Source organism: Chiroxiphia lanceolata, chromosome 2, assembly GCF_009829145.1.
Source record: "Chiroxiphia lanceolata isolate bChiLan1 chromosome 2, bChiLan1.pri, whole genome shotgun sequence".
NCBI lineage: Eukaryota > Metazoa > Chordata > Aves > Passeriformes > Pipridae > Chiroxiphia > Chiroxiphia lanceolata.
Genome location: NC_045638.1, coordinates 76539196 through 76559920, shown reverse-complemented (window position 1 = coordinate 76559920; position 20725 = coordinate 76539196). Strand labels below are relative to the sequence as shown.

Below are 20725 nucleotides of genomic sequence, written 5' to 3'. Positions count from 1 at the left end.
CTCTCATAGGTAGTTCAGTGAGGACCAGCTCATCACTGGGACATTAAAACCCAGAGTCTCCAACCTATCTCACTGTTTTGTATTCCCTGCTGAAGGTCACTTTCTGTTTCTGGCATCATTCTCTGTAGTTTTCTAAAAAGTGCTTTGTGGAAACTTCCCATGCTTGAGGAGTTCTTCATACAGTCACCCAAAATGATACATGTGTTTTCCTCTAAATATCTGTGTAAAACTTCCCTGTCCATAATGTTTAGAAGCAGTTTGACCATGACAAAGTCATTAATGTGCCTGCCAGGTTGCTTGAGATTATCTCACTGTTTTCTTCTCCATTTTTTACCTACTTCAACTCTTGTAAACTAGTTCTCTAATTGCACAGTGCAACGTAATGTTTGTATCAATAAAGTTCAAGTAATGAGAAAGGTCATGGAGGAAGCATAATTAAATAAAACTTTGCTTCTAAGAATGTTGCAATGTTGTAAACATTCTCTTCCAACATGAATTACTTCAGTTGTAGAAATGGAAATTTAGTGGAAATTGAGAGACAATTATGGAGAAGTTAAGAATAAACTGTGGTAAACTTAACTCTCTTGAAAGGATATCCAACTTTTATTAGGTGCTTGCTGTGTTAAAATCTCAAATTTACTAAGCAAGAATGGAACAAGATCATCTAATCTTTACTATTAGCTTCACCATACAATGATGTCAAGTCATCATAGGTTATTTTTTAGCAAGCTTATTCACAGTCATGAGGTAAAGTTTGAATTCATAAATTTTATGATTCCAACCTGCTTTCCACTACCAGTGTAGACTGAATATTATTATGCTTAAATTCCATTATTAGCAGTTACTGTCAAGTTTGTAGATAGTGTAAGTCTGAGCTTTTTTTCTAAAGCAATGAAATGGCCTGAGTTGGATAGAAAAAATAACATTATCTTTAAAGCTTTGGCATAATTTCATTAGGTATTCAGTGACATATAGATAGAACCAGATCCAGTGACTTGAGGTTCAAAGCAAATTAAGATTTTTAGCAAACATGTAGAATGCTTCAAGTATTTACTACTGAAGAGCTAATAGGGCCTAGGTGGGCACAAGTATGGTGGTCAGGTGTAATGCAATGCATTTGCAGCAGCATCAGTAGCAATCACCAAAAATTAATAAATCACACAATGGAATAAAAAGGGACCCATTGAGTAATGAGGATTTTGACAGGAGCCTGCATAACTAATTTTAAGACTTTGCACTGTTTAAATGAGATTTGGAGTTTTTTATAATTTACATATGCATCAACTTGCATACTGTACTTTCTTGTTAGATAAATGCAATCAAAAACCATCAGTCTTTTTCTTTACATAAGAAAATTAAGAAAAAGCCTGCCAAATAGTGAACTGTGTTTGGATATTTGGCTCAGAAGTACCCCCTGATACTGCAACTCTGACACATTGCATTGCTGGAAAAGTTACCTGACTAATTACCATGAACTGTAGAAATAATACAGAATTATGGAATTAATATATGTATTAAAGACTGATTTCCCCTAGCTGTCCAGTTACATAAAGTAAGCTTAGAAGGAAAGCTGAATATTCCTTCTATAACAAGTTCAGAGACAGACGAAATTCTACTGTAGCTGAACTGCTGTATGAACCTGGAAATTACATTAAAAATTGCTTGATTTGTGTTTCTGATGTCTTGCATGTCTTTTGCACAAACTTAGGCCTGCATGTACCTTTCTGACAGGATTTCTTTTTTCCTTCCTAATACACAGCTCATGCTAGATACGTGGAATGAATCCATATTTTCCAATATAAAAAATAGGCTTCAGGACAGTGCAATGAAGCTAGTTCATGCGGAAAGACTAGGAGAAGCTTTCGACTCACAGCTCGTTATTGGAGTTCGAGAATCATATGGTACGTCTTGCACAGGCCAATTTGTTGCCCTTTCATTTTAGTAAATTAATTTTCTTCATACAGAGGTGGCAGTTGTGGTAGGGTTGAAACTGTTATCTCAGCATTTGGTATTGATTTTTTTGTTGTTCTTGCTGATACATGATATCAGTTAAATTCTGCATATAATCTTTAGCTTCTAAGTGATTTACCTGTGTATCAGTTACTGCAAAATCCATGTTTACTAAGAGAAAACTTTTCGATGTTTTAGGGTTGCAGATATAACTTTGTCTGCACTCCTTTACATGCTGTTTCTGATTCTTCAGACGGTTTGAAGAAGAAATGTTAAACAGGCTGCATTTAAGACTTTCAGTCATTTTGTTGCAGAACAGATCTGTATATCTGAAACCTCTATGACATTTCACCATTGTCTGCTGTTTTGCAGCCTGTTGTATGAAACTTTTGGCTTCTCTTGGATGGCTTTATGGATGTCCAATCCTAAACTTTTTTAAAGCATATCCTATTTAGTGACTATTTATTTCCAACTAATGCAAAGCACTCCAGTAAGCTCACTGTCTCCATTCTTGTAAAACAGGAAAAAAATAAAATGAAGACATTGTTATTGTAATAACAGTGTCTAAGACAAGCTTTTTGTTTAGTAAGGTGGAGAACTTTTCACTTAATTAGACATTATACTGATCTTTTTTTTTCTTCTAACTTAAAATTTTCTATTTATATGTGTATTTATGATTACCATGTTTGAATGTCTGAAGTGCTGGAGCTAAGTATGCAGTTTTTTCTAGTTCTCTATAGTTAATCAGATTGTTTTTTGGAGCAAAGACTGAACAAATTTGGTGTCCTTTTGTGATTAGAGTGCATTTATCAGATATTTCAAATTGTTCAATGCAACCTTTTGATACAAGACTCACTCTCTCATTGAGATTTGCTTAATATTAGCCACATAAGTTTCCAAGACTTGAGAGTAAGTTTGGACTTTCTCTTTGCAGTTAATCTTTGTTCTAATCCTGAAGATAAACTTCAGATATATCGGGATAACTTTGAAAAGGCGTATTTGGATTCAACAGAGAGATTTTATAGAACACAGGCTCCTTCTTATTTACAACAAAATGGTGTACAGAATTATATGAAATATGTAAGTAAAAATTCTGTTGGAATTTTGTTCTGAAAGTGTTAGTGCTTAAAATGATTGCTGTTATACTTTTGCACAGGCAGATGCTAAACTAAAAGAAGAAGAGAAAAGAGCACTACGATATTTAGAAACAAGACGTGAATGTAACTCTGTAGAAGCAGTGAGTATAATATGTAGAAAAATGACATATTTATATAGTATTATATTGCAGTTTTTGTTTTTCTATTACAGTATTATTTGGTAGCACTAAATTGAAACAATTTGGTTGATGGTTTTTAATTTACGTGGGTTTTATGGTAATTAATTTGCAACAAGATGTATTACTTTCCAGTGGTATTCTACAATTTCTGCAGGTGTTTTAATAGTACATGTAGAACAAAAGTTCACACTGAAGGGCAGGTTTTTATTCAGATTGGTTTTTGTTCTTTTATTTTGAATCTGGTATGGTTGGTTTTTTCCTGTGTTTGAAAATAAGCTGACCAATCTGTTTGGCAAAGGGTTTCTCAGTGCTTATTTAGAATACCTGAAAGAGTTATTGTTCATTGCAAACAAAAGGAGCTATAGAAATTTCATTAAAACTGTAATAGATTTCCTCTTAGGCTGAAATATGGCCATTTAATATAAAGGGTGTTTTTCTTTCTTTCCTTCCCCTTCTTCCCTCTTGAGCAGTATTTTACACAGCTCAGATTCTGGAGGAAGATTTAACTGTAATGAATAGTTCATGATTGTCTGTGTTGAAATTAGTTCAGGAAACAGGTTATTTTAAATAAATACCTTTTAAATCTGATTTTTTTTTTTTTTGCAGTGAATCAAAATGTGCTTTATGCCTTTTGTTAAGCTGTGAATCATTCATTCTGCACAGCTATAAATTGTAACCCATATAAAGAGGCTGACAAAAGAGAGATGGTCCTGACATGTATATGCAGTTTCTGTTCTAGATCTAGTGCCTTATTCAAGCCATCCAGCCTGGTCCAAATAGGGTATGCTGGAATGAGAACTATTCTTAGCTCTTGGATGTATACTTGGAAATGAAGTAGGGTAGTTAGTGTTCCAAAAGTGATGGCTCCCTTGAGAGGAAAGAGTTGACAGAAATACTAAGCTTATTAATGGTTTGGAGGAGACTTTACCACATTTATGAACCTAAGCATTTTTAGGAAGTATGGTTCCTATACAGATTCTATTCAAACTACACATACTTTGCATGAATCAGTCAATGAATTCGTTATTTTGTAGAACTAGTTGTTGAGAACAGGCTAGATCCTGTGTCATGGCAAACATGAGACACGTCAGACTTTGGCGTTCAGATGGCTACATGAGCTAATTCTGTGTTTAATGTATTTCAGCTAATGGAGTGCTGCGTCAATGCCCTGGTGACATCTTTTAAAGAGACTATTTTAGCTGAATGCCAAGGCATGATCAAACGAAATGAAACAGAAAGTAAGTGCAGGATGAACTCAGCATCTACTGCATAAAAATAGATTTGTGTGTAGATATATCAAATTACAGTTTTTAATAGATGGTGGCAGTCTTTCATAGAAAAGTACTACTGCTCATGAACAATTTTATCCCACGAAAAACTACCGTCATTGGCTCGTATTTTTTTTTCTATCACTTTTAAAATCTGTGTGTACAATAACCTAATTTGAATGCGCTCTCATCTTACTTGAAAAACAAAAAGAATATTTTGTGTTCTATTTTCTTTATTTTTTCCTACATTTACTTTCATCATGTTGACCAGCTCTGGTAAATGCTACGAATGTCTTTACCTTCTATTTGAATACTTCAGATACAAACACTTCCCCTTCATTTCTACCCCTCTGCCTGTTTACACCTGGAAAAAAAGTGAAGCATCTCTTTACAAAGCTCTTTTTCTGAAAGGCAGGGAGAAATTTTTCTTCTTCTGATATTGGTGCTGGACCGTAGGTCAAATGAACCAAATCTCTGCAAGCTGTTCATGTGGTTTTATAGCCAGTGTCAGTGTGAGTACTGAAAGTTAGCTCTGCATGCCTTTTTAAAGTTTTCAGAATTTTTTTTTTTTTAACTCTGCTGCCAGAAATTGAGAGGCTAGTGTGATTCAGAAGTCTTGTGTTGGTCCTGTATGATAAAACAAACTAGATATGTCATTAAAATGTCATAATTCAAGTAGGGAAATTGAAAAAAAATAAAAGCTGAACTCACAGGTTAATTTTTCTTTGAAGTCTGGGTATCCTGCAGCCAGGGAATATTTACTGTCTGATGAAGTTTTAATGTCTACAGAAATGTGAAAACTGTTTTATGACTTAGAATACTGTAGAAAATACTTCTAAAGCTAGCATTTTAGAAGAAATTCGACCTCAAAGCTATGTCATACTGATCTGTTCATCTAGCAACCTGATTTCTGGCAGTAGTCCAGAGCTAAATGTAGAAAGCTACAAAACTTCTTATGAGTATATGTTACAGCCTTTGGGAGAATACAGGAGGCTTATGTAAATGCAGAGATTCAGAAGGGCTCATCTATAGCAGCCAAAGCATCTTTCTAAAGAAACCTGTTGAAATATTCACGCAGGGCTGTGTCTGCCCTGTGTATAGTGCTTGGTTGCAAAGTACTTCCACTCGGTACCTAAGAACTGTGTGAAATGCTGTAATGAAGGACACAGGTGCAGATGACTAAAACGTAATTAAAGACTGGAGCTATACATAGTAATATATACATCTGATAGTGCCCTCTGCTGTACTTTGCTTATGCATGTGACTTTCTGATATGTGCCCCAAAGAATTTAGTCATGTTTTTGTTATTAAACGGCAGTGACAAAGAGAGGACTCTTTTGCTGGGTTTTTTTGGCTGTGAGCTGGGCACTACTGTAAGACACTCTTGTTATATGAAGTACTTAATATTTACATGCTGTGTGAAGGAAGGAAGGAATAATGTTTCCCAACTAAAAACTGTCAAATATGACATAGCTTGCAAAGACTTCAGAATTGATTTAGTGTACTTTGGTTTGCTTATAGTAGTAGGGAGGCTAGGCCTAAGTTGTATTCTTGAAATACAACAGAAATAAAAAGTACACTTGGCTTTTATAAATTAAGAATGAAAACAGACTAAGTGCCTCTAAGACCAACTACAATATGGATTTCTTTACTGTTCAGTGTCATAACGTTTTCTGAGAGAAATTCCAGTGAAAGACTCCTTTTGGTTTTGTTACTTTCAAATCTGTCTTTGAAGAATCTGAGATTTTTTTGGTTCCTGGAGTTTTAGGGACACACCTGGAGTCTTCCTTTGCCACTGATTCTTAGGACAATTTTTTTCTTGAATTATTCATGCCATCACTAGTTTACAGGAACAGATGTAGAACCCTTTAATATATATTTTTATTTCTCTTTTTTCTGCCATCTCTTCCTCCCTCTTACCCTTTCTAAAAGTACAGCTTAAAAGATCCAGTAAAAGTTGAGTGAGGTTTTTGGACTTTATGTGAAACAGTGCTGCCGTCACTTACAGTACATCTAAATTGCACTGAGAACGCCTCTGACTCAATTTCTTTTTCTGGTTCCTGAAATCCTGTCGTTCAGTCCATTGTGAGTTGTTTCTAGTACCATTGCAAGTTCTTATTGAAAGTTTGTTTTAATTCCCATTCTTTAATTTGCATTGTTACGTTCTAAAAGGATTTTTTTCCTCCTATGTGCCTTGCTTTTCTATTTGCTCCTGCAGCAGCTGTTGAGATACAGAAGTTGGTAACATATTTCATTCGAAGTGGTGACAAGATCTTGATGTTTGTTGATGACAGAAGTATTGCTGAGGAGGCTCTTCCCCTTTCACAGTAGACACAGCATTGGGAAACTAAGTGAATCTATAATTTTTTCTGTCAAAAAAAGGATCAGAGTCCATGACTGATTTGTTCTACTTCATTAAGCAGAATCCTTTGCTATGTTGAGTTCAAATCTCTGTGGTCTCTCTACAACAATCTGGTGACCTTAATCCCAGTGTTCTTTGTGGACAGCTTTGTCAAGATGATTATTGATGTTTCAGTACCTTTTTTTTTTTTTTTTTTTTAAGCAGTGTTGAAATATCTTCACAAAAAGTAGACAAAGCATATAATTTTTTTAAGTTTTTGAACTGGTAACTTTCAGAAAAACTAAATAAACTCTTTGGGAAAAAGAGTTCACTGTTTGCCTCAGTTTTGCTTACTTCAGAATTTTACACGCTTTTAATTAAAAAAACCACATTGTAGGTAGTATTGGAAGATACACAGAGACAGCTCTGGCTTTAATTTAAAATTAAAAAATGTCTTGAATCCATACAATTTCATGCGTAAACTCCTGTAGGCTTCTAACTGAGAGAGATCCGGTTTTGCCAGGGATTATGAGGCAGGCAGAATCTGGATTTAATTCAAATTACCGCTGATTTTAGGGGGTTTTATTCAAGCTTGTGATACTGTATGCATGAGCAAGTATTACATTGCAATAAATATCTGTCTTTGCCTTCAGAAGAATCTCCTTATGGAACCAGAGTTAGAACAGTACTCAAAACATGTTTCTTTTTAAGGAGTGAATTGGATTATCTGTGCTTTACATATTTAGTGTTCCACTTGATACATTCCTAGCAGAAATGCAGTATATTTGGATTTTATACAGGTTTTTGACTGCTAGCTTCATCAGTATTCGTATCTTTCAGAGTTGCATTTAATGTTTTCACTGATGGATAAAGTTCCGAATGGCATAGAACCTATGCTAAAGGATTTGGAAGAACATATTGTTAGTGCTGGACTGGCAGACATGGTAGCAGCTGCTGAAACTATTACTACTGTAAGTGTATTGGTTTTTAATAAAGGAACACTGAAAAAACAACTTTGCAGAATTTAAATATTCTCTATTCGTGGGACAAGCTTGTGAATGGAAATAGTTCTTGAAGATTTTATCTTTAAACTTCAAATTTTGATCCACTGGAAGTTTTAAATGTCTTCAGGATACCTTTATATTGTTAACATTTTCAGTTGTATCTTTAAAAAGTGAATTGAATTTGCAGTAAAGAAAAGGTTATAAAGTGCATGGGATGCTTATATGATAGGATTGTGTTAGCTTCTGAATTAAAAAGGCCTAAACAATTTTTCCAAAATTCTTACTTCGTGATGAAATTTGAAATTTGCTTTCAATCTGCAAGTGGTTGTTCAGTGTGGGAATTATAAGGTTTTTTTCCCCACCTTTCTTTTTTTCAGCTTTGTATCATCAGGGTCTAGGAGGCCTGAGTGTCTGCAGCAATTAGGATGTGCCTTTTATTTCTTCTTGAAAACTTCTTTTTCTTTTAAAAGTTATTGCACAGTATTTGAAAGTTATTATATTTTTGTATATAACTTTCAAAGACTATCCTGAAAGTCTGTGTGTAGGCTTACATGCTGCAGAGATCTTCAGTACAGAGAATAAAGATAAAATGCAGTCATAGTATGCAGGCTTTTGAGGATACAACATTTTTACAGGTTAGGGAATTACATGTAAGCTCACGCTGAATTCTGTGGAGCCTTGGTCTTTTATTTGATTTTTGCCTCTTTAGGATTCTGAGAAATACGTAGAGCAATTACTCACGCTATTTAATCGGTTTAGTAAGTTGGTTAAAGAAGCTTTTCAAGATGATCCAAGATTTCTTACTGCAAGAGATAAGGTATGTGTTTCTGCTGACCTTTTGTTTTCAGTATAAGAATTGTTGTAATTCATATTGTGATGTCTCTGAAATCCTTGTACCCAGTCACTGTTAAATCTAGATGCTGCTCTTACTCTAATAAATATACAGACTAAAACATTGATGAAACTTTCTACCAGCTGATAAGCTTTTAATTTCTGTTGTAGTCCTGCATAAATTGGCATGCGTTCAGCTTTGTAATGTTGTAGAGCACATTAGAAGATGATCTTTGTGTTGAGAACCTTAATGTCTGGTTCAGCAATAATTTGTGTTTAGAATTTACTGCATATTTGTCTCATGACTTCAGACGTGCAACCTACTCCACGTAATCCCTTCCTAAGTTGTTTTTTAAAGTAAAGTAGTATGCTAATGTAAAACATCCGTTAATGGAAAATTGAGTCATAAAATTGGAATTCTCAAATGGAAAATCAAATCTGCAAGCTTTGAGCTAATTAAAAAAATCAAATTAATTTCATGTTACAGTAGTATAAAGAGAGAGAAAATCTTTGCAATTCGTATCAGAAAGAAATTGAGTGAAGCACGAATAATCTGTAATTATTTTTCAGGCATACAAAGCAGTTGTGAATGATGCTACAATATTTAAACTTGAATTGCCATTGAAGCAAAAGGGGTAAGCCATATAAACTCTATGTGAATCGAGGTTTTTAAAATATCTCTTCAAAAGGTAACACTGTGTTTAAAAGGGCTTTGTGTTCTTTGCATTATGGAATTTCAGATTGCTAATTAACCTCTAGTAATACCCTCTTCACATGGAAGTGGATCAGTGAATAGCAGCAGCCTGTTTAAACTCAAATTTGTTTGGAATAATTGGGGATCTGTTCTTTTATACTAATGAGTCAGTCTTAGCTGAAGTTAATAATACCTTTCTGGGCTCTTAATTCCAAAAACGTGTATAACTCTGCTGCAGTTTCAGGAAAGGTCCTGAGTTAAAATGAGGCAGTAATCTTTATGGCTGATTAAGGTATAACCATCCACAAGTTGTTTTCCACCTCCTCTTGTGCCAGCTGTGAGTGTGACCTGTCCGGCTGTTACATTTTTGTTTCAGTGCAGGATTAACCAGGTTAGTTTAAACACCTTCCAGTAGATTAGGCAGACCTGCGTGACTCAAGAAGAAGGACCATGCTTACAGTGACCACTCTGCTAACTCAGCCAAGAGAAGGTAGCAGTCAGTTAATTGATTGTTAACATTTACCATGTGATGTGCCACTTGAGTAGGATTTTGTATATATTAGGTTGTTGGGATTGCTTATATGTAGTTAGTACTCTGATTTACTATGGAAACAGAGCTTATGTAACTGGATGCCAGCTTCCCTTTCCAGTTACTACTTTTCACTGCTGTCAGTATCTTGTAGACTCCTATTCAGAAATACGTTGGAACACATAGATTAAATAAGGGTTCTGTCTTGTAATAACCAGAAGACTAGTGATCTGCTTGTACTTCAGTTGGTCTTTAGGAAGGCAGAAGACACTAGCCTGCAAGCTGGTTCATTAATTAAAAAAAAAGGACAAGTTGTCTGAAAGTGTTAGTCTGTCTATACTAATTGGTGAGAGGTTGAGAGAATGATCAAGAACACTGGATTCCTGAGCTTGTTTGGGGTCCTTGAGAGTAGCAATCAAGTTGGTGCCATCTGACTCTAGGAACAGGAATTGGTCCTTGGCACTTGGTTTTACTCACCAGTCTGGAGACAGGTTCAGAATACGACCTTGTGCGTGCATGAATTTTTAAGAACCACAATCTGTCTACTGTAGCATCTTCTGGTTTAACTTTAGTCTGCTTTTAATCTCCAAGCTGTTAGTCTACCCTTTATACCTGTCTTGAAATAATTTTAGCCTGTTACTTTGTGATAGATGTGTTGAGTTTTGCAGTCTCTGAAGTTTGGTGCAGGGGGCTGTTCTTGAAATTTCATTACAGCACACTGACAAGATGAGTGAAATTTCACTGCAACATTTTTAAATCCTTCGCTGGAATACTTTTTGCCATGCAATATTTGTTTCAAACTGTAGTTTCTACTTCATCCTTCATTGTTAGACTTCTAAAATTATAAGCAGTTAAAATGATCAAGCTGTAGAAGCTCTCTGAAGCGTTTGGTAGTATTTATTCTTTCAAGAAGAAAAGGGTGTTATCCCTCATTTTACATTAGTTTACCGATGATATGAATTCACCACCAGGATCCTTGCCAAGGGCATCAGGAAAGAGTGGTCTGTCTTGTTAAGTGTGACTTCTCCAGAATAGCAAGATTCTGTATGGTTTGAAGATGTGTTGTTCTTCTTTTATCTAGTGTTGGATTGAAAACACAGCCTGAATCCAAATGCCCTGAGCTTCTTGCTAATTACTGTGACATGTTGCTAAGAAAAACACCACTAAGCAAAAAACTAACCTCTGAAGAAATTGAAGCAAAGCTTAAGGAAGTGGTATGTTTTTGTCTTCTACTTCTCAATTATTCTGAATAATGAATTTGTTTGTTCCATTTCCTTATGTGGGTCAAGGCTTTGATCTTCAAAAACAGTTATGCAAGGTGTAATAGTAGGGAAAAGAGTTTATTATGTTAATGAAGTGTGTGTAAGTGTGTATATGTGTTTAAATCTTGTAAATCATTCAGCGTCTCATATCTCCTGTGTCAGTTCACAGAATTGGTATGCTAAATGCCTATATGAGATTGTAATGTATTACAATAACTAATGTTAGTCTAGAAAATAATACAGGAGATTTTTACATATCAGTGCTGATGTCTTTTTTGATGTAAGAGGATTTCTTGATGTTTGAATGAAGAAATTGGAGGTGCAATATTATGAAAGATTTATAGCTGATGCCTGTGATAGTATTAACACCGTTACCCTTAAGGCAATGTCACATAGCCTTTTTCTACTTCACAGTGCTATTAGATCAGCATTCAAAGACTTGTCTGATTGACAATGCAAATAAATATTTAAACTCTATTTTTAACAGCTTTTGGTACTTAAATATGTACAGAATAAAGATGTTTTCATGCGATATCACAAAGCTCACTTAACAAGACGTCTGATATTGGATATATCAGCTGATAGTGAAATTGAGGAGAATATGGTGGAATGGCTCAGAGTAAGTAGCATGACACCTTTCTTTGGTTGTGCCTCATGCTTGTGGTTAATTCATATTCCCACTCTTGAACTTAAATACCCTTCTTGCTTAGATGAGGCTTATCTTAAATTGCAGGCCGCTCAGGGCATCTTATATTTCCCTTTCATCGCAAAACTTTGTGAAATTAAAACAGTTTAGCTCTTTTCTAAGGGCTAGTAGTGGTAGTGATAGATTTTAAAATATTTCACATATGATTATGTGAAAGCTTCATAGATTCTGTATGCAAATGAGCAAAATGCAGTGTACTTGTTTTGGTATGTAAATAATTTAAGATGCATTCTAATTATGAAATTTTATGTACATTAGACTATTATTTGCATGCCTTAAACATTCCATAAAATCTCAGAATTCATTGATTCCTTAATGCATGCATATGTTCTTCAGCACTTGAATTTCTTTAAAAGAATCATCATATGCCCTTAGGGGGTAACTGCTTATGATCCATGCAAAAAAACACTTTCTGTTACATTGCACATTAACAGTTACTGTAAAGTGATGGTACCTCTGTACTTCTATGCTCTCAATTTTTTCAAGCTTACTATTTTAAAATTAAAGTTTTTTGTTCATAGTTGTCTGTGTCATTGTTTAGTGTTTTCTTTGTTTATACAGGAAGTGGGAATGCCAGCAGACTATGTAAACAAGCTGGCCAGAATGTTCCAGGATATCAAAGTGTCTGAAGACTTGAACCAGGCCTTCAAAGAAATGCACAAAAATAATAAACTTGCTTTACCAGGTACTGTTTTCAAATTATTTGCTATTCTTCATTTCTCATAGTGAAAGAATAGGTCTGTTAAATCTTGTTAAAAATTATATCAACTGCAGGTTGAATATAGTCTTCGTGGCATTGTTACCCCTAGATTGGAAGTGTCTGTAGACCCTGCTTTCTCTTGTAGTTGATACAGCTGGAGCTGTATCGTTCTGTGAGTTGTTGTGAAGTTTCATTGTGAGCAGTCTTGTAGATACAGACTGCCTCCTCTTTTAGATAAATTGTAAGCAGGGGCTTGAATCAGCATCAACCAGGTGAATGCCTGAACTACCCCCTTCTTTTATGCCCTCATCACTCTTCATGAGTGCACCATGCTGTGCTCCTCCTTTATCTGCCAGCAGGAGAGCTGGACAATGCTATGAAGTGTTAAAATCACATTTCTGAGATTAAGTTTCACTGATGAGAGAGGCTGAGGAAAATCCGGTATTGGACCTGTCACTGCTGAAAACCTTTGAGTAGTTCCTACAAGCATCAGCTATAAAGCTGTATCAGGGCTTAAGGAGCTCTGCAGAAGCAAGCCAAAAAAACAGATTTCAATCAGCATCGTTGGCAGAAAGCCAGTGATGCTTAAATAAAGCACCTTGATGTTTAAGTAGGTAGATACCCTGCGACTTTCTGAAAATTCAGTCCTCCATAATTGTACGCAGAGTAGAAAAAAAAATAAACATTTTGTTTTGTCTATCAGTCATACCTGGAGATTCATATAATCCAATATCATCTTACAGCTGACTCTGTGAATATTAAAATTTTAAATGCTGGTGCCTGGTCTCGAAGTTCTGAAAAAGTGTTTGTCTCACTGCCCACGGAATTAGAAGATCTCATCCCAGAAGTCGAAGAATTTTATAAAAAGAATCACAGTGGTAGGAAACTCCATTGGCACCACCTCATGTCCAATGGAATTGTAAGTGTATAGTTTTCACTGTGTCAGTCTCAATGACTGTACTCTGTGTATTTATAATAGTAATCAAGCTTGTGATCCAGATGGGCTTATGAGTAAAATTTTCATCCTCTTCACAGATAACATTTAAGAATGAGGTTGGCCAGTATGACTTGGAGGTAACAACATTTCAGCTAGCTGTGCTGTTTGCATGGAACCAAAGACCCAGAGAGAAGATCAGCTTTGAAAATCTGAAACTGGCGACTGAACTCCCTGATGCAGAACTTAGGAGGACTTTATGGGTATATCCCTTTCTCTTGAAACAGATTACTTCTTGATTTTTGTACTCTGAAATACTGGATTAGTATTTTGAAAGCACTGTCAGATAACACATTGAAACTGAAACATGAACACCTTTCTTGCTAATTAATCAGTTGTAATGTTGGCTCCTTGAACTACTGCTGAGCACACACAGCCTTTATGTTAACATGTTCTCTCTACCCAGTACTTACCTAACAAGCTTTTGGGAACTGCAAGATTTTTTTGACCATATGCTGCCTAAAGCACAGAGTTATGACTGTGGTTTGTGGAGTGGGACTGGTCTAATTCTAGGAAATTAGTGGCACCTGATAAATACATGTTGCTTAAAAATAACTTCGGTGTTTGCTTTATCAGATTTCTAACTATTTAGCTCACAAATAAAGAGACAAATAACATAAATCAGACTTAACACCGCTTCTGTAGCTGTGAGTTTGTATATTTTACTACTTCGTATGATATTTTGCTTATGCTAACACATTTCAGAAGGAGATTTGATAAACTGTGTCCCCTCTCTGGTTTTATTGGTATCTTCATGTTGACCTCTAGCAGCTCCAAGCAGTGCTGTGTGGTTCCCTCACTACAGTCTGCACAGCAGTGAATTATGTTCTTAGAAAGTAATTGTTTCCATTTAGAAAGTCTGGTGTTTTATTTTCATTCTTTCCCCCCCTCCCCTTTTCTCTGTAGTCTCTTGTAGCATTTCCAAAGCTGAAACGTCAGGTTTTATTATATGAACCTCAAGTCAATTCACCCAAAGACTTTACAGAAGGAACCCTCTTCTCGGTGAACCAGGAGTTCAGTTTAATGTAAGATGATGTTTGAAAAGTAAAATAACAATGTACTATTTTATAACTAAAGGAATTCACTTTAACTTAACCTTTGTTCTTGAAATTTTTCAAAATTAAGCTAGACACATGCTTTGCTGCCCTATCCTCACTTAGTTTTGGCTATAGTCATGCTTCAAGTAGGTGGCTGGACTAGATGACCTGCAGCAATCCCTTCAGACAAAATGTAATTTCTGTGAAATTCAATTTCTTAAGCTCCTAGGGATGAGGTGCAAAATTGGAGGCTTTGTTATGTTCCTGTTACCAATGAGCCTATGAAATTTCATGGAAGGACAGCCTGTAATCAGAGCCCTAGTGCTGTATTGATTATTACACACGCACAGAATTTCAAAAGCAGAGTGATAAGTTAAAAAAGGAAGTGAAACTGCTTAATAATATGACGTGCTGTCAAAAGCTAGGATTTTTGGTGTGGCTCTCACCAGAGTATCTTTATTTCTGTAAGAATCATGGTGCTCTTTTCCTGTTGCTTTGAAATCCTTCAGAGAGCAAGATAATATTAAGAGAGAATATCTAAATGGTATATACTATGTTCAGCATGTTTTGGGTTTCTGCCTGCCTCTATTATCAATGACTATGATGAGAAGTGGCTCCTTGCTAGTAACCTCAGATTTTGTGCCTCCTACTCAATAGCAACTGGACATCTGGATCTGTGGAGAAAGGGACAGGTGACAAATCTGCTTCCCCAGGACTTAGTTTCTTGCCCAGGGCCAATATTTATTCCTGTCCTCAGGATTCTGAGCTTTGGAAAATGATGAGAGGACATGACAGAAGAGACAGGCTGTACAGAAAATTCGTGGGTAATCACTGGAGAATGCCATCAGCTTTCTTTGTTACAATAGCTGGATTTTGTCCTTCTTTTCAGCTAGACAGACAATTTTAATGGAATATTAGCTAGTCCAATTTCCTGAACTTTGTTGTAAAAACTTCCTCCCAACAACCCTACTTTTATATAATTAAATTGAAATATACTTCTCTGAAATTTTATTCTTTAAAGTGATACTGGTAGCTTTTCAACTTCGGACATTAGCAGTTTCAACTGAGGGATTTATTTGTAATGCTTACTAGCACTGTTTAGGTTTTATTGTGCAGAGATGTTGTCATTGAGTTTTGATTTGTCAGCCAGCTGTCTCACTGCTGCAATGCTAATAGCCCATAAATGTCTGATATGAGATGTTATTCCTTGCACCCGTAATTTAAGTTTAACGGGAATTCCGTAACTGAAAGTGGTTTTTTGTTTTGCTTACTTTCATGCAATGCAACTTTTTCAGAAAAAACGCTAAAGTTCAGAAAAGGGGCAAGATAAATTTGATTGGTCGATTGCAACTTACTACAGAGAGAATGCGGGAAGAGGAAAATGAAGGAATAGTCCAGCTAAGAATATTACGAACCCAGGCAAGTAAACCGCTAGAAGAACATAAAATACCCTATTTCTTTTGTTGTATTATCATTACATGCTGTCCACAGTTGGATGTTGATATATGAAATGAGTGCTTTTGAATCCCGTTGGAAATGACTTTTGCTGTTTGATTTAGATCCTCTGTAAATACCTGATTTTGCGCTTGTAGTTATCAGCTTCCTGTTCTGAAATACCACGTCATCATCATCTTTAAAGAGGGCAAAGCAGATATTAAGCAAGTGGTGAAGGTGTAACAGTGTTGTGGTGGATGACAGCAGCAGATTGGTAAAGTTGACTTACACTAGCCACCACCATGAACACACAGTATTGTTGATCTTGAGATCTCTTTGGTCTGTATGAAGGAGGAAAATCTTGGAGATGGGATCACACTGCAGTAACAGAACATGACTCTTCAAGAGGCCTTCTCCTTAGAGGGAAAGTTTAAAAGTGCATCTTAGCTGTACAAACTGCAGCTTCCTGCTTTGTGGTTGATTGTCCTTCAGTCAGCTACTCATGTCAAATCTTTTGAGCTGATGGTTCTAAAAAAAACTGATTTTTTTTCTGGCATCAGAGATCATTACCTACTATGGAGTTTCAAAATCCCATTTTACCTTCAAGTTTCAGGTCTGCTCTATCAGTCAGAGTAGATTGTATCACCTGACGTAACATGTGATACCATATGTGACCATACTTGAAGCAAAAAGATTAATGCCCAGTTGTGTTTATGAAATAAGAACTCCTTGGGAGTTCCAATTTTACATCAGCTTGCATTTCATGCATCTATCTGATTTTTAAGGAAAAATACAGATTTCCTTGCTGTCTTGCCTTACCAGGAGCTCCCTATTAATGCTGTGTTCATTTTGTCACTTCACTCAGGCATTTAAAAGTGTTTTTTTTTCCTTCTTGTACCCCACCAGGAGGCTATCATCCAAATAATGAAAATGCGGAAGAAAATTACTCATGCCCAGCTTCAGACTGAACTGGTAGAAATACTGAAAAATATGTTCTTGCCACAAAAGAAAATGATAAAAGAGCAAATTGAATGGCTTATAGAGCACAAATATATCAGAAGAGATGAGTCAGATATCAACACCTTCATATATATGGCATAATTTGAGGACTCTGCAGGATGCTGAGAACATAAATGGAAGGGTGCTTGGACAGACAGCTGCAACAGTTTGTGCTGCAGAAGGACTTGTTTTGACTTTTGTTACGTATTAAAATCCCTGCCTTACCTTAACTGAGGACTATATTTTGCCAATCTCATTCAGCTAGCATGATGGCATTCCCTTCATGTTGCACACTTCTAACAGCATGCTGTTTTGTGGGAAATTTGCATTCATGAAGAGCCCATTGTGAACTTTTTAAAGTAGATTTGATTTACACCCACCAGGAAGAATACAGGTTTGGGTTTTTAGATGACCAGTACTTGCACAAGGAAAAAATATTCAAATATTCATGCACTGAGGAACTGCTATTAGTTTTGTTTTGGGTTTGTTTTTTTGTTTTGTTTGGTTTTGGTTTTCTGGGGTTTTTTTAAATGCAATTAGGACTAGAAGTAGCACTTTCACTTTTGTGTTTTGGATCAACAGAGCAATGTACTGTCCACCTTTGATCCTTTTTATGTAATAACATTTGAGACACACAAACACATGCATCACAACTGATATGTATTTGTTACAGTTAAAACCTGTTGGCTAGAGCAGTGCTTCAATCTAGTAACTGGATTTTAATAATTGACACATTAAGTGACACAAAAGTAATTCCAAGTCATGGGTGATATTTTTCGCTAAGCAAGAGATCATTGTTTTTAAGTTGTTTCCTATAAACGAGTGGATATGTGTTATTTGTTACCTTATTTGGACAGATGATTTGCTACAATCCTTTTTGAGAAGATAGAGGTTTCTTGAATGATACTTCACTCTAAAAGCAGTTTTCATGGGAGTGTCTGCTATACTGAACAGAAATACTAAGTGTATTTCCTTGTACATTTAATATTTGTACTCCAAATATTTAGGTATGACTACATATATCTGGATGCATTAAAGAGTAATTGATGCACAACTCCCCCAGAAAGAGAATAACACTTGAAGATCCCTGTACTGTTTCCTCAGTGGTAACTTTTATATACATGCAAGGTTAATCCAATTGGACTAGTCAACATCTTTATACAAAAAAACCGCTCTGCTTTTTATTTTGTAACTGGTAGGGTAGGAAATATAATTCTGATGAAAATGGTGAAAAGCTAAGGAAAAATACCTTCTTTAGTGTATGCGGAGAGAGTGCCAAATACACATCAGGAATTTCAACTTCCTAATGTTACCTCTTCTATTTTCAATCGTCTGAAGTAGTTGTTTGGCACTGCCTGCCTCTCTGCTATTCTGAAATGTCCCAGCATGTACTGGACTGATACCATGAATCACAAGAGCAGAGTGCCTGTCTTAAGACAAAAGGTAAGTTGCGCTTTACTCAGTTCTGTATGAATATTTCTTGTATAAATCGCAAATGTGCGAATTTTTTTTTTTTAATTAACCAGTTAATTGAACTACAACATCTAAAGGCCTCATCTTCTTTGATGATGAAAGGGGGAAGAGGATACAATTAACTTTAGTCAAAAAAGAAAGCCTTCCAGTAAGTAAGAGGAGTTCTACTTTCACATGGTTGCAGTAAAGTATGCAGTAAGAGTGGTTTAAAAGGAAACTCTCCAAGAATGGCTGTTTGCACCCTTAAACAGGCTGCGTGCTCTATTACTAATGTAAATGCCAGTGTGACTGACTGAGAACATGTGTACTTGGACATCTGTTTGAGTAAGGAATTTTTGGTAGTAAGGGTTTCATGACCAAGAGACGGAGAGAAATCAAGGCCTGGCCAATTACAATTGATTGAAATCCTACAGCTTGTGTTACATGCTTTTATTGATACTCAAAAGTAGATGCTGTTTAAAAATATTGCATCTTTCATGTTGGCCCTGTGGTGTTGCAATTCAGAATCAAAAGCAAGTGGTGCTCTGAGAAGATAACCAATGAAATTATTTGAACATTAGAAAACAAAATTCTAATAAAAAACTTTGTGCTGCAAGACTTTCAGTCTTTGTAACTTAAAAGTAAAATGCTGGGATAATTGGGGAAAACATGACAGTCTGAGCACACTTCTCAATGAGAAAAGTTTCCACCCTTAACCAGAGAAGAACAGGTGTGAAATTGTCACACAGAAAGAGCTGCAAAGGGGATAATGCTGATTTTGAAGCCATCGGTTTAGATTTGAGAGAGAAGTTTGAGACTGCATTTCAGGTGCAACTGTTTAGGAAGCTGGAGTGTATGCAGAAAGCAACAGGTTGCTGAAAGCTAAGGAGCTACACGTTCCCTCGACTAATATATACAATACAACCTAATTGTTACCTAAATAATTCTCAAAACCTGGGATGCAGAAATAGAATTGGTAATGTGCCTATGACATGGTCATTTTTCTTTAAATATGTTCCAGAAATGGATGTCGGGTTTTTTATTAAATCTGAGACTCACACCAGCAAATCTGTTAAAGATGCAGAATCACGTTTAGCGTCCTTCATCAGGTCACTTTCACCAATTTGCACTTAAAACTAGTATCACTTGGGGCACAGGGAGAAACCTGGGGTAAACTGTTCTTTTGGGGAGGGTAGAATTCAAAACTATTCTTCACTTGCAATATTGCAACAATGCACTTTTAAGGCTGCAATTTTTAGCTATGAATATATATGTCCAAAGACCTAGCTTAAGGAGGTGCTGCATCTGAAAAACATGTTGCCACACACACTGCCACGGTGAATAGCTAAGGAATGAGATCTGGTATAGAAGAGGGGGGAGGGGAAAAAAATCACTCTTAATGGGTTTAATTAAGAAATACTGTTAAATCTTTCTCTGTCCCAACAACTTGATGAAAATCTCAGTTTCAATTCTGAAGTCTTCCATTTTTCCTCTTTCCACAGTTGGTGTCCCTAGCTTCTATTTTTACTCGTTTCTTTCATTTGTTATGACTGTAATGCAATTACATTTCCAAATGACAATGTGACTTTCTCATTTTCACCTTTTTAAACTGAATATAAATGTTTTGAATGTTAACATCTTGCATTTATTTGCATTGGGATGCCATTGTCCTGTAAAGTGCAAATTTTAAAAATACAATTGGCAAAAAGATTTGATAGTTTTACAGAAAGATTTGCTATCTTAAACTCAAACTGTTTTCTATTTTCATCTAAATGACTGGGATGCTATCTTTGTAATTCTTTGAGGTCATATTTGTGAAATAAACAATACATGAAAGCTTTCCTGTCATATACACTATATGTAGTCTGGAGTGTTGAGCGAACTTGAGTTCCTGAGTTGTAATAACTATCTACGTATGGTATTTACAATTTTGAATGTGTGCCACTACCAAGATAATAATGCTGTACAATTTTGAATGGTGGTAGTTTCTGTATGGCAGTCCAGCTGAACTATTTTGATGTACTGCTTAATTTTTGAATTTTATTTTTTAAGTTGTATAATTTATTTTCTTGCAAAATAAAAATGTAATATAAAAGACTACTCATTTAGCAAGGTATTTTGGTGTCTCACCCTGCAAAATTTTAAAGTTGAATTCAGGTGCTGCTCCTGAAAGATGCCACTGTATGAAATTTGCCTGATTCCAAGTCCCAAAGTCTGTTACAGTCAGAGTATTTTTAAAAAAAGAAAA

The 20725-nt window shown here is 35.7% G+C and overlaps 1 protein-coding gene across 3 annotated transcripts in view; it reads left to right on the top strand.

Moving 5' to 3' along the window:
- Nucleotides 1–20453, top strand: part of CUL5 (cullin 5) — a 32335-nt gene extending 11882 nt beyond the window's left edge. For all 3 annotated transcript variants that reach the window (XM_032678750.1, XM_032678748.1, XM_032678749.1), the window contains 15 exons: nt 1760–1901; nt 2885–3030; nt 3107–3187; nt 4371–4464; nt 7676–7806; nt 8549–8656; nt 9241–9305; nt 10975–11107; nt 11643–11774; nt 12423–12546; nt 13305–13480; nt 13597–13758; nt 14462–14580; nt 15888–16011; nt 16933–20453. In XM_032678750.1, coding sequence (XP_032534641.1) covers nt 1760–1901; nt 2885–3030; nt 3107–3187; nt 4371–4464; nt 7676–7806; nt 8549–8656; nt 9241–9305; nt 10975–11107; nt 11643–11774; nt 12423–12546; nt 13305–13480; nt 13597–13758; nt 14462–14580; nt 15888–16011; nt 16933–17127 — 1932 coding nt within the window. In that variant the 3' untranslated portion in view covers nt 17128–20453. The remainder of the gene's footprint in view (nt 1–1759; nt 1902–2884; nt 3031–3106; nt 3188–4370; nt 4465–7675; nt 7807–8548; nt 8657–9240; nt 9306–10974; nt 11108–11642; nt 11775–12422; nt 12547–13304; nt 13481–13596; nt 13759–14461; nt 14581–15887; nt 16012–16932) is intronic.
- Nucleotides 20454–20725: the final 272 nt, after the last annotated feature.